The sequence below is a fragment of the Notolepis coatsorum genome, assembly GCF_963971535.1.
Source record: "Notolepis coatsorum genome assembly, chromosome: 7".
Lineage (NCBI taxonomy): Eukaryota > Metazoa > Chordata > Actinopteri > Aulopiformes > Paralepididae > Notolepis > Notolepis coatsorum.
The window spans coordinates 5503533-5517709 of record NC_140171.1 but is presented as its reverse complement, the minus strand read 5'-3'; the positions used below and the strand labels follow the sequence as shown (position 1 = coordinate 5517709).

The following is a 14177-nucleotide window of genomic DNA, read 5'->3' as shown; positions in this document are numbered from 1 at the left end:
CCTCGCGTTATCTAGAGTCTTAACCAGGCTGGGCAGACCACGCGTGGTGCTTTCATCCGAGGAGTTCTGGGCGAGGACGAGTGGACCTGCACATTGGATTACCTACCCGGACGACTGCTGAGCCTATACGGCATGGAATATCTATTTGCTTTGGGTGCTTTGATTTGTGGAGCGGATAACAGCCAACGCCGGTGAGTGTTGGAATTACCCCCGAGAGGAGCCCAGGTGAGACAGCGCTCAACCCAGACCGAGGCCGCCTCGCTTCTCCTTCGTTGTGGACCTACAGCCTACAGCTACCGTCTACAAGAGGGCCCAAGTGTATTCATCTGTGGATCAAGATCCTGCGGGCACTGTGTTCTGTACCTGAATTCTCCCCAGGAATCGTTGGCCAGATGGGATGCGGCTGACGGCTCTCCAAACCCCCCCCCCCCCCCTACTGACTTACAACCAGCAGGACCCCTTTAGTATCCCGCTATAATCCTTAAGTACCATCGCTATAGTTCCCTAAAGAACCAGGTTGTATACTTGCTTCCTGCGTAACCAGAGATTGGACATTCAGTGTTGATTTGCCTACGAATACTCATTTGCCTTACAAGTGCATTCAAATCATAAATGTAATTAAGTGAATGTTGTATATACCTTTTGCTATATTAAACCTTCGACTGTTATATTTGTGTGGACCTGATTTCATATGTGGGAAAGTGTTCATCATACTTAGATATCGTGTACTGTATGGCCAGAAGTTAAAGTACATCAAGCGGTAGTGGTTTAATGATACCATACTTATCAATACAGTTACACATACCATTACCGGGTTGTCATGCCCGCATCGATTGTGCAATAATACATACTACTATACATACTAATAATAATATCAATCATCTGACTTGTGGATTTACTTTTTTATTTCTCTTATTTTTCGGGATTATCTCCCACACACCTGAACGTTATTGGCATTAATTAGAACGCAATTAGTTTCTCTCTCTACCTTTCTGTGAACGTCTAGCAAAAAACGGCATTTGCAATCTGATGAAAAATGGCGAGAGATTTCCATTATAAACGAGTAACTGTACTTACAGTAGATTTCATTCACGGTTTTTGCTGCAAGCCTGGTGATGCTAAATCCAGATTGATCTCGGCCATTGGAAAGGGGAGATTTGGCCCGATCCATATATGTGCGACTTGGCTATTATAAGGTCATTTATAAGCCTGATATTCTATATTCTATAATCATATTTCAAATTGCATGCGTCTGAATGGCAGAATTCAGTATTCTATCTACAAAACCACCAATCGTCTTCCCTTTATTAATTTGCTTAGATTTTTTGTACACATGATCTCAAGAAGGTGCTGAATTTCTCATGTCTGGTCAATTTTAGCATGGTGTTATTCACTGTCAAAGATAGAAAAAAATGTATATTCTCCTTTGGTTCATTACAATTTACTCGAGCCTAGTAACCGACACTATTTATCTGACACTGGGAATACATTCCCTGAGATCCATAGATGTCCCTAGATACCAAGAACATGCAAATGGACCTTGTAGAAGTGGAGCAATCTTCCATTTACTTAGGTATGTATTTTAGGCGGATTTTCAGAAAATAGGTCTAGGACTCAAGAGGTTAATACAATATTAATATTTACTTCCTCCTGGTTCTCGATCTTTATTTTCTTCCGTATTGAAATATACACATCATGTAATTTCAAGCATTGAAACAATATTATGTGGTTTCGACTGAACACAACATGCATGCGATTATGATGACATGTCTGTTTTTTACGTGTGTGTGTGTGTCCCAGCCGTGTGAGACAGATTAGAGAGAGTGCTGATTTATCCTGTATGCTGACTTTGTATCTGTTTTGCAAGGCACTTTAAAACTCAATTAATTCGTATCTATTGTTCAGTTTAAATCTTTAATAGCAAACCACTTCACCACAGTCTGTTTTTTTTTTAATTCTTTTAAATGTTTAATTGATTGACTTTCTGCTTCTATATTGTACTTTTATTGATTTTTTTTACCTACTTTTTCTCCTCCTTTTTCTGTGATTTTTCTCCCATCCCAATTTCCTCTTGTGCCAATTCTCCCTGTCCTGTCCTGATCGTTGCTCGCATGTGCCCCCCACTGGCCGGTCGTAGGGAGGATAGAAGCCCATCACATGTCCCCTCCGATGCATGTGGAGGCAGCCAGTCACTTCTTTTCACCTGCCAGCGCGGACTCTCATTGGCGAGGTGTAACATGTGGGAGGCTCACACTGCCCCCGCCATTTTCCTGTCTTTGCTGTGCAGGCGCCCTGACCGACCTGTAGGAGTCGCTGTTTTTTTTTTTTTTTTTACAACGACCAGATTACCACCCATCGACTTCCACCCGCTGACTCTGCCAATTGAGTCAGTATGACGGCCGGTCCAAGCCGGAGGCAACGCTGACAGCCGGATTCCAGACCGGTGTCTCTTGAGTTGGTGACGAGCGCAATGTCCGCTGCGCCACCCAGCCGCCCCTATATTGTACTTTTCTTTATTATGTATCATGTGTCCATGTCGTTGTAAATGAGAGCTCACTCCCAGTGATCCTTCCAGATTAAATAAAAGATTGAATGAATGTATTTGTTTGTTTTCTGTCAGATTGCCCTCCTGGATTCCCCCACTGCTCTCAGCATGGAGGAGAAACTACAGCAGAATGAAGCCAGGGTAAGTCTCTTAGCTGATCTCAAATCTGTTCTCTTACTATTTTCCAGGATCCAAATTTTTCGGGGACATTTCCAGAGATTCTTGGAAGTTTTATTCACAGATGGACCAAAAAAACTGCCCAACTGTCATGACCTGTTCCACCCGCTGTTTAGGAATCTTACAAATATTTTGTATAGCTTTTGAAATGGATCACAAGCTCATGTTTAGCTGTTCCAATACGGTTTGTTTTTGTAAGAGCCATCTGTCAATCAATCGGAGTATAAACGTACCACGTCCGAGCCAATCGGCAACACCCACTGAATCACGTGACTAAGTTCCCCCCTACCCACGTTGAGCTGCTGCACTAAAAACAGTCTCTATGGAGAAACCACGACACCCCCCCCCCCCCCCCCGACTAAAAGTATACTGGAGCTCTATGGAGAAACCATGACACTCCCCCGACTAAAAGTATACTGTAGCTCTATGGAGAAACCATGACACTCCCTGACTAAAAGTATACTGGAGCTCTATGGAGAAACCATGACACTCCCCCGACTAAAAGTATACTGGAGCTCTATGGAGAAACCATGACACTCTCCCGACTAAAAGTATACTGGAGCTCTATGGAGAAACCATGACACTCCCCCGACTAAAAGTATACTGGAGCTCTATGGAGAAACCATGACACTCCCCTGACTAAAAGTATAATGGAGCTCTATGGAGAAACCATGACACTCTCCTGACTAAAAGTATAATGGAGCTCTATGGAGAAACCATGACACTCCCCTGACTAAAAGTATAATGGAGCTCTATGGAGAAACCATGACACTCCCCTGACTAAAAGTATAATGGAGCTCTATGGAGAAACCATGACACTCCCCTGACTAAAAGTATAATGGAGCTCTATGGAGAAACCATGACACTCCCCCGACTAAAAGTATAATGGAGCTCTATGGAGAAACCATGACACTCCCTTGACTAAAAGTATAATGGAGCTCTATGGAGAAACCATGACACTCCCCCGACTAAAAGTATAATGGAGCTCTATGGAGAAACCATGACACTCCCCCGACTAAAAGTATAATGGAGCTCTATGGAGAAACCATGACACCCCCCCGACTAAAAGTATACTGGAGCTCTATGGAGAAACCATGACACTCCCCCGACTAAAAGTATAATGGAGCTCTATGGAGAAACCATGACACTCTCCTGACTAAAAGTATAATGGAGCTCTATGGAGAAACCATGACACTCCCTGACTAAAAGTATACTGGAGCTCTATGGAGAAACCATGACACTCCCCCGACTAAAAGTATACTGTAGCTCTATGGAGAAACCATGACACTCCCTGACTAAAAGTATACTGGAGCTCTATGGAGAAACCATGACACTCCCCCGACTAAAAGTATACTGGAGCTCTATGGAGAAACCATGACACTCTCCCGACTAAAAGTATACTGGAGCTCTATGGAGAAACCATGACACTCCCCCGACTAAAAGTATACTGGAGCTCTATGGAGAAACCATGACACTCCCCTGACTAAAAGTATAATGGAGCTCTATGGAGAAACCATGACACTCTCCTGACTAAAAGTATAATGGAGCTCTATGGAGAAACCATGACACTCCCCTGACTAAAAGTATAATGGAGCTCTATGGAGAAACCATGACACTCCCCTGACTAAAAGTATAATGGAGCTCTATGGAGAAACCATGACACTCCCCTGACTAAAAGTATAATGGAGCTCTATGGAGAAACCATGACACTCCCCTGACTAAAAGTATAATGGAGCTCTATGGAGAAACCATGACACTCCCTTGACTAAAAGTATAATGGAGCTCTATGGAGAAACCATGACACTCCCCCGACTAAAAGTATAATGGAGCTCTATGGAGAAACCATGACACTCCCCCGACTAAAAGTATAATGGAGCTCTATGGAGAAACCATGACACCCCCCCGACTAAAAGTATACTGGGTTTCTATGGAGAAACCATGACACTCCCCCGACTAAAAGTATAATGGAGCTCTATGGCGAAACCATGACACCCCCCCCCGACTAAAAGTATAATGGAGCTCTATGGAGAAACCATGACACTCTCCTGACTAAAAGTATAATGGAGCTCTATGGAGAAACCATGACACTCCCCTGACTAAAAGTATAATGGAGCTCTATGGAGAAACCATGACACTCCCCTGACTAAAAGTATAATGGAGCTCTATGGAGAAACCATGACACTCCCCTGACTAAAAGTATAATGGAGCTCCCTCTATGGAGAAACCATGGCACTCCCCTGACTAAAAGTATAATGGAGCTCTATGGAGAAACCATGACACTCCCCTGACTAAAAGTATAATGGAGCTCTATGGCGAAACCATGACACTCCCCTGACTAAAAGTATACTGGAGCTCTATGGAGAAACCATGACACTCCCCTGACTAAAAGTATACTGGAGCTCTATGGAGAAACCATGACACTCTCCCGACTAAAAGTATAATGGAGCTCTATGGAGAAACCATGACACTCTCCTGACTAAAAGTATAATGGAGCTCTATGGAGAAACCATGACACTCTCCCGACTAAAATGATAATGGAGCTCTATGGAGTAACCATGACACTCTCCCGACTAAAAGTATAATGGAGCTCTGGAGAAACCATGACACTCCCCTGACTAAAAGTATAATGGAGCTCTATGGAGAAACCATGACACTCCCCTGACTAAATGTATAATGGACCTCTATGGAGAAACCATGACACTCCAGACTAAAAGTATAATGGAGCTCTATGGAGAAATGACACTCCCCTGACTAAAAGTATAATGGAGCTCTATGGAGAAACCATGACACTCCCCTGACTAAAAGTATAATGGAGCTCTATGGAGAAACCATGACACTCCCCCGACTAAAAGTATAATGGAGCTCTATGGAGAAACCATGACACTCCCCTGACTAAAAGTATAATGGAGCTCTATGGAGAAACCATGACACTCCCCTGACTAAAAGTATAATGGAGCTCTATGGCGAAACCATGACACTCCCCTGACTAAAAGTATACTGGAGCTCTATGGAGAAACCATGACACTCCCCTGACTAAAAGTATACTGGAGCTCTATGGAGAAACCATGACACTCTCCCGACTAAAAGTATAATGGAGCTCTATGGAGAAACCATGACACTCTCCCGACTAAAATGATAATGGAGTTCTATGGAGTAACCATGACACTCTCCTGACTAAAAGTATAATGGAGCTCTATGGAGAAACCATGACACTCCCCTGACTAAAAGTATAATGGAGCTCTATGGAGAAACCATGACACTCCCCTGACTAAATGTATAATTGACCTCTATGGAGAAACCATGACACTCCAGACTAAAAGTATAATGGAGCTCTATGGAGAAACCATGACACTCCTCTGACTAAAAGTATAATGGAGCTCTATGGAGAAACCATGACACTCCCCCGACTAAAAGTATAATGGAGCTCTATGGAGAAACCATGACACCCCCCCCCCCCCGACTAAAAGTATAATGGAGCTCTATGGAGAAACCATGACACTCTCCTGACTAAAAGTATAATGGAGCTCTATGGAGAAACCATGACACTCCCCTGACTAAAAGTATAATGGAGCTCTATGGAGAAACCATGACACTCCCCTGACTAAAAGTATAATGGAGCTCCCTCTATGGAGAAACCATGGCACTCCCCTGACTAAAAGTATAATGGAGCTCCCTCTATGGAGAAACCATGGCACTCCCCTGACTAAAAGTATAATGGAGCTCTATGGAGAAACCATGACACTCCCCTGACTAAAAGTATAATGGAGCTCTATGGCGAAACCATGACACTCCCCTGACTAAAAGTATACTGGAGCTCTATGGAGAAACCATGACACTCCCCTGACTAAAAGTATACTGGAGCTCTATGGAGAAACCATGACACTCTCCCGACTAAAAGTATAATGGAGCTCTATGGATAAACCATGACACTCTCCTGACTAAAAGTATAATGGAGCTCTATGGAGAAACCATGACACTCTCCCGACTAAAATGATAATGGAGCTCTATGGAGTAACCATGACACTCTCCCGACTAAAAGTATAATGGAGCTCTGGAGAAACCATGACACTCCCCTGACTAAAAGTATAATGGAGCTCTATGGAGAAACCATGACACTCCCCTGACTAAATGTATAATGGACCTCTATGGAGAAACCATGACACTCCAGACTAAAAGTATAATGGAGCTCTATGGAGAAATGACACTCCCCTGACTAAAAGTATAATGGAGCTCTATGGAGAAACCATGACACTCCCCTGACTAAAAGTATAATGGAGCTCTATGGAGAAACCATGACACTCCCCCGACTAAAAGTATAATGGAGCTCTATGGAGAAACCATGACACTCCCCTGACTAAAAGTATAATGGAGCTCTATGGAGAAACCATGACACTCCCCTGACTAAAAGTATAATGGAGCTCTATGGCGAAACCATGACACTCCCCTGACTAAAAGTATACTGGAGCTCTATGGAGAAACCATGACACTCCCCTGACTAAAAGTATACTGGAGCTCTATGGAGAAACCATGACACTCTCCCGACTAAAAGTATAATGGAGCTCTATGGAGAAACCATGACACTCTCCCGACTAAAATGATAATGGAGTTCTATGGAGTAACCATGACACTCTCCTGACTAAAAGTATAATGGAGCTCTATGGAGAAACCATGACACTCCCCTGACTAAAAGTATAATGGAGCTCTATGGAGAAACCATGACACTCCCCTGACTAAATGTATAATTGACCTCTATGGAGAAACCATGACACTCCAGACTAAAAGTATAATGGAGCTCTATGGAGAAACCATGACACTCCTCTGACTAAAAGTATAATGGAGCTCTATGGAGAAACCATGACACTTCCCTGACTAAAAGTATAATGGAGCTCTATGGAGAAACCATGACACTCTCCTGACTAAAAGTATAATGGAGCTCTATGGAGAAACCATGACACTCCCCTGACTAAAAGTATACTGGAGCTCTATGGAGAAATCATAACACTCCCCCGACTAAAATTTGTTTCATACTAAAACGACTGGATATAATTATATCTAGCTTTGGCATGACTGTTTAGATCACTAGCATGGCTAACAAAGGCGAATATATTGTTCCCCGTTGTTCTGACCAGGATTACGTCCTTTTTGCCTCCTTGATGCGCGCGCTACACTTGAGTCTGGCGTGGACGAGAAACCCGTCTATAGAGCGATCATGCCCGGCTTAGTTTTTTAGTTTTTTGGCTGTGGGCAACCGTTTTCTTTATGTCAGGAATACGGATTGGGGCTTTTTTTAACGAGACAAATGTTTTATTAGTCGTCTCCTGCCTGTCGTCCTGTTTCCTCGTCTTGAGCCCGTTGTCCAGTTAAACTCCACTGATCTGGTTTCTCTGCTCCCCCTCCTAGGTGCTGGAGCTCACCAAAGAGTGGACCAACAAGTGGAACGAGACTCAGAACATCCTGAAGGTAAGAGCGAGGGCGCTGGTTTACCACATGCAGGGCTTTCAAACAGGATGGTGCTGAGTCACAACTAGGGGGTGGTCCATTACAATGTACTCAAGCATAGTAACAGACACAATATTTCTGACACTGGGAATACATTCCCCGCGGTCCATAGATGTCCCTAGATAGAACTAGAAGAACATGCTAATGGACCTTGTAGAAGTGGAGCAATCTTCTATTTACTTGGGTATGTACTTTCCATGTACTTGGCTTTCTGAAAACATGGCTAGGGCTTAAATCAAATCAAATTTATTTATAAGGCCCAACAACACACGTTAATGACCCCATGGGCCGTACAGGTCTTCTTTAAACAAGTCAAGAAGAAAACATAACAATAAGTCAAGAACAGAACAAGAACACCATAAGGTCCAACAAATTTAAAATAAATGCAAATAAATGAAAGAATGCAAGCACTCCCAGACATACCCCACGCGAAGGTAAGGAAAAACTCACAACAATAGGGAAAAATGCTCCACAGGCAGTGTGGAGGAGAGAAACCTTAGAAGGGCCATTCAAGGGGGGATCTCCCTTCTTAGATGTCAGTGATAGTAGTGTTGCAGACGGACAGTTGGTAAGCATGCACTCAAGTGTGTAGTGAAACACGGATGAGTGCATGCAATAGCAACTGAACATTTTGAAAGATTAAAGATAGAGCTGATAGCGATAGCAACTGAACATTTTGAAAGGTTGAAGATAGAGCTGATAGCGAATCTATTTGAGGCACAGGGGCGGTGCAGAGAGGGTCGCGTCCTCCCCGTCTTAATCACGGGACATTCAACACTCCGGTCATTGCTCAGGGACAGCCGGAGACAGGGAGATAGGGGGCGGCGCAGAGAGGGTCGCGAACTCCCCGACATCATCGCGGGACGTCCGGCACTCCGGTCACCACTACGAGACCTCCGGAGACAGGAGGGCACGCAGAGGGGGTTGCATCCACCCGGCCTTCATCACGGGACGTCCGACACTCCGGTCAGCACTCCAGGACAGCAACTCGCAGGGGGACAGGGAGACGGGACAGGCGTTAGACAGCTCATGTGATTGTAGTGGGCGGACATAGCAATAGATACAAGTGGTAAGCATATATGTGAATGGAGTAGATATATGAAGTAAGCATATTATGTGAATAGAATAGAAGTACTTAACCCAGCAATGAAACCGCGTTGGCACATCAGTTGACAGGACCACGGACAGACGACGGTAAGTAACTGATCCAAGGCCTCGGTGGTGCATGCTTAAGAGGTTAACATGAAAACACACACATAATTTCTTTTCAACTGAAATGCATATTTTTGTTATTGCAGAGAGAAAAAGGTAAAAAAGATACCGTTGGGTACCGATACCGAACTCCAGGAACTGGTACCGGTATCGGTTCAAATATGAACGGACGGTACCCAACCCTAGCGAGCAGGTATCGCGATAGATATCGATATAGAGGAAAAAGTGCTTGTGATTATTGTGGTCTTGATTTCTTCCATATCGCCCAGCCCAACTAGCAACATGTAGTATATTAGCCCTACTGCTACTAGCAACATGCAGTATATTAGCCCAACTAGCAGCATGCAGTATATTAGCTCTACTAGTAACATGCAGTATATTAGCCCAACTAGTAACATGCAGTATATTAGCCCAACTAGCAACATGCAGTATATTAGCCCAACTAGTAACATGTAGTATATTAGCCCAACTAGTAACATGCAGTATATTAGCCCAACTAGCAGCATGCAGTATATTAGCCCAACTAGCAACATGCAGTATATTAGCCCAACTAGTAACATGCAGTATATTAGCCCAACTAGCAACATGCAGTATATTAGCCCAACTAGCAACATGCAGTATATTAGCCCAACTAGTAACATGCAGTATATTAGCCCAACTAGCAGCATGCAGTATATTAGCCCAACTAGCAACATGCAGTATATTAGCCCAACTAGCAACATGCAGTATATTAGCCCAACTAGCAACATGCAGTATATTAGCCCAACTAGCAGCATGCAGTATATTAGCCTAGCGATCAGCTGGAAATGACCGGCAGCACCGTGTCCTCACCGTGTCCTCACAGGAAGAGACCCTGGCCCTGAGGAAAGAAGGAATCGGCGTCGTCCTGGACTCGGAGTTACCGCACCTCATTGGCATCGATGATGACCTCCTCAGCACCGGGATCATCCTCTACCATCTGAAGGTCAGAGGTCACTGAGGCGACACATGTTAACCATCTGAAGGTCAGAGGTCACTGGGGCGACACATGACCTGTGTTACCCGTGTGTTGAATCGGTTTCGTTCGAGTTACCCTCAGAAAACCTTAGTTTTGTACAGCGTTTTGCCAGTGTGGACGTTCCTCTCGAGGCCTTTGGTTCACACATCCCTCTCCTCTCCCCTCACCTGGTCGTCCTCTCCCCTCCCCCCTGTATCCTCCCCCTCCCCCCTGTATCCTCCCCCTCCTCTTCCCTCACCTGGTCTTCCCTTCCCTGTGTGTAACTAGGAGGGATATGAGGACTGTGTGTAACTAGGAGAGATATGAGGACTGTGTGTAACTAGGAGAGATATGAGGACTTTATGTGTAACTAGGAGAGATATGAGGACTTTATGTGTAACTAGGAGAGATATGAGGACTGTGTGTAACTAGGAGGGATATGATGACTGTAACTAGGAGGGATATGAGGACTGTGTGTAACTAGGAGGGATATGAGGACTGTGTGTAACTAGGAGAGATATGAGGACTGTGTGTAACTAGGAGAGATATGAGGACTTTATGTGTAACTAGGAGAGATATGAGGACTGTGTGTAACTAGGAGGGATATGAGGACTGTAACTAGGAGGGATATGAGGACTGTGTAACTAGGAGGGATATGAGGACTGTGTGTAACTAGGAGGGATATGAGGACTGTGTGTAACTAGGAGGGATATGAGGACTGTGTGTAACTAGGAGGGATATGAGGACTGTGTGTAACTAGGAGGGATATGAGGACTGTGTGTAACTAGGAGGGATATGAGGACTGTGTGTAACTAGGAGGGATATGAGGACTGTGTGTAACTAGGAGAGATATGAGGACTTTATGTGTAACTAGGAGAGATATGAGGACTGTGTGTAACTAGGAGGGATATGAGGACTGTGTGTAACTAGGAGGGATATGAGGATGGTGTGTAACTAGGAGGGATATGAGGACTGTGTAACTAGGAGAGATATGAGGACTGTGTAACTAGGAGAGATATGATGACTGTGTGTAACTAGGAGGGATATGAGGACTTGTGTGTAACTAGGAGGGATATGAGGACTGTGTGTAACTAGGAGGGATATGAGGACTGTGTGTAACTAGGAGGGATATGAAGACTGTGTGTAACTAGGAGGGATATGAAGACTGTGTGTAACTAGGAGGGATATGAGGACTGTGTGTAACTAGGAGGGATATGAGGACTGTGTGTAACTAGGAGGGATATGAGGACTGTGTGTGTAACTAGGAGGGATATGAGGACTGTGTGTAACTAGGAGGGATATGAGGACTGTGTAACTAGGAGGGATATGAGGACTGTGTGTGTAACTAGGAGAGATGAATGAATGAATGAATGAGAACTTTATTTAACAGATTGCAGAATGGGTACAATACAGTACGGCTCAATACATACAATTGTTAAGGGGATGCAGACCTGAGAAAGACGTTTGTCTTGTTTCCATCAGGGTCCCCCATTTTCAATTCATATAGACATTTATGACATACACAACATACATGACATTTATGGCATAGGGACATATAGGTATTTAGTACTGATACATTTGTGACATAAGCGGTATTCAAATATACAGTACTGTTACCCCTAGATCCTGACAGAGTATATACATATGATGGGGAGGGGACTGTACATTAGGAGGGGGTGGGTGGGTGGGAGGGAAATATACATACGGCGGGGAGGGAATATATACATGCGGTGGGGAGGAGACTGTCTATTAGGAGGTGGTGGGGGTTTTGGGCATTTACGGTGGCCAGTTTCGAATTGCAGCCTCCCGTAGGTGCTCTTTAAGAGCGGTTTTGAATGTGGGCAGGGATTCACATTCCTTTACAGCTTTGGGTAGGGCGTTCCACATTGTTGTGGCATAATTGCGAAACGTGTTTAGTCCCTTGTTTGAGCCGAATCTGGGTTTAACATGATTTGTTGAGCTTCCTCTGGTGTAGTGGTTGTGGTATTCACTGACCTTTGGGAAGTATTTTGACATGTACATGGGCACCCCGGTCGTATAGTGTATCTTGTAGACCAGGCCCATTGCAAGTTGCTGTACTCTGTCGTCTACTCTAAGCCATCCTAGGTATGAGGACTGTGTGTAACTAGGAGGGATATGAGGACTGTATGTGTAACTAGGAGGGATATGAGGACTGTGTGTAACTAGGAGGGATATGAGGACTGTATGTGTAACTAGGAGGGATATGAGGACTGTGTGTGTAACTAGGAGGGATATGAGGACTGTGTGTAACTAGGAGGGATATGAGGACTGTAACTAGGAGGGATATGAGGACCGTGTGTAACTAGGAGGGATATGAGGACTGTGTGTAACTAGGAGGGATATGAGGACTGTGTGTAACTAGGAGGGATATGAGGACTATATGTGTAACTAGGAGGGATATGAGGACTATATGTGTAACTAGGAGGGATAGACGAAAATACTTTTCAATTGGCTTGTTGTGTGACAATAAAGTAATCTTCTATATGACTCCATCTGTCTCGGTCTGATGTCTGTTTTGTCTTCTTCTCAGGAGGGCAGAACGTACGTGGGCAGAGACGACGCGTCGACGGAACAGGACATCAGTGAGTGGACATTTGACGGCAGGGATTCATTTAAAATCAATGATCAGATTTTATTGGCCACATTTCTTAACACATAACCCTGAATGTTAAAGGTACTATAGATAACATTCAGCCACTAGATGTCGAACTAGAGCAGGGGTTCCCAAACTTTTCAGGCCGCCACCCCCACTATTATAGGAGGTAAAAAATAATAATAATAAAAAAAGAATTGTAATTATTTTATTTTTATTTTTATTTTTTTATAAATTGAAATGTATGGTTGAAACATGCAAACGTTCAAACGCACACACACTAATAAGCATTGGAGGCTTTTAACCAGGGCCGTACTGGGGAAATCATTTAGGCCAGGAAATGTAGTGCAAAATATAGACCCAGTCAGGCCACTTTTTAAGCAGGGGGTCTTGGGGGTCCCCCACCAGGAAATTTTTTGTTACAAAGACTTCATTTCCTGCATTCTGGTGGAGGATTTTTTTTTATTTGTACCCTTTAAATGCCAGTGTTTGTGATGGCATCACAAATTATTGTTAAAAAACAGGCTAGCAACCAGTATAATACAATCTTTTATTCAACTTCAGCCCTGATCATAACACCACATATTCATTTTATAATTCTAACCCTTTTAAATGCCAGTGTGTGTGATGGCATATATTTGCAATATATCAAATGCAAAGTAGATTTGTCTGGTGGGGATTATTACAGGCTAGCATGTGTCAATGATTAACAGTTTTTTGTAAGGGTCCCGCCTCCACCAATCACATGCGGCTCCCTTTGTGTGTGTGTGTGAGAGCAAGAGAGAGATAGTTCTCCAACTTGTGTGAGTTGCAGTGATCTCCTGGTTGTTCCCCACCTAGGTTATCTAACTATTGCGCTGCTGCAACTAGAAACACTGGCCTGGCCTGCTTCTAAGTTCAGTGGCCTGACTGCATAAAAAAAAAATAATAATAATCATCAAATAATCATCTGGTGATTGCTTGCGACCCCCACTTTGGGAACCCCTGCACTAGAGCACCAGCATGTCATTTATCCAATCAAGTGCATTCCACATGGGGAAATGGGAAGTAGGGAGGGGATACATACATGCCACATGTTTTTATAATGATAAATGTATTAATCAATCGTTTTTTGGGGGGGGGGGGGAAGCAATAATAAAAAATACTAATCCTCG

At 43.8% G+C, this 14177-nt stretch overlaps 2 protein-coding genes across 2 annotated transcripts in view; one reads left to right on the top strand and one right to left on the bottom strand.

Annotated features, from left to right (window-relative positions):
* The window catches only part of LOC311232594 (tripartite motif-containing protein 14-like), a gene marked incomplete at both ends in the record, with an annotated part of 407443 nt that overhangs the window by 182939 nt on the left and 210327 nt on the right, over positions 1 to 14177 (bottom strand). The window lies entirely within an intron of this gene.
* Positions 1 to 14177, top strand: part of kif16ba (kinesin family member 16Ba) — an 89345-nt gene that overhangs the window by 22955 nt on the left and 52213 nt on the right. The window contains exons 11-14 of the mRNA XM_084318128.1: positions 2621 to 2686; positions 8123 to 8182; positions 10278 to 10397; positions 12961 to 13012. Coding sequence (XP_084174254.1) covers positions 2621 to 2686; positions 8123 to 8182; positions 10278 to 10397; positions 12961 to 13012 — 298 coding nt within the window. The remainder of the gene's footprint in view (positions 1 to 2620; positions 2687 to 8122; positions 8183 to 10277; positions 10398 to 12960; positions 13013 to 14177) is intronic.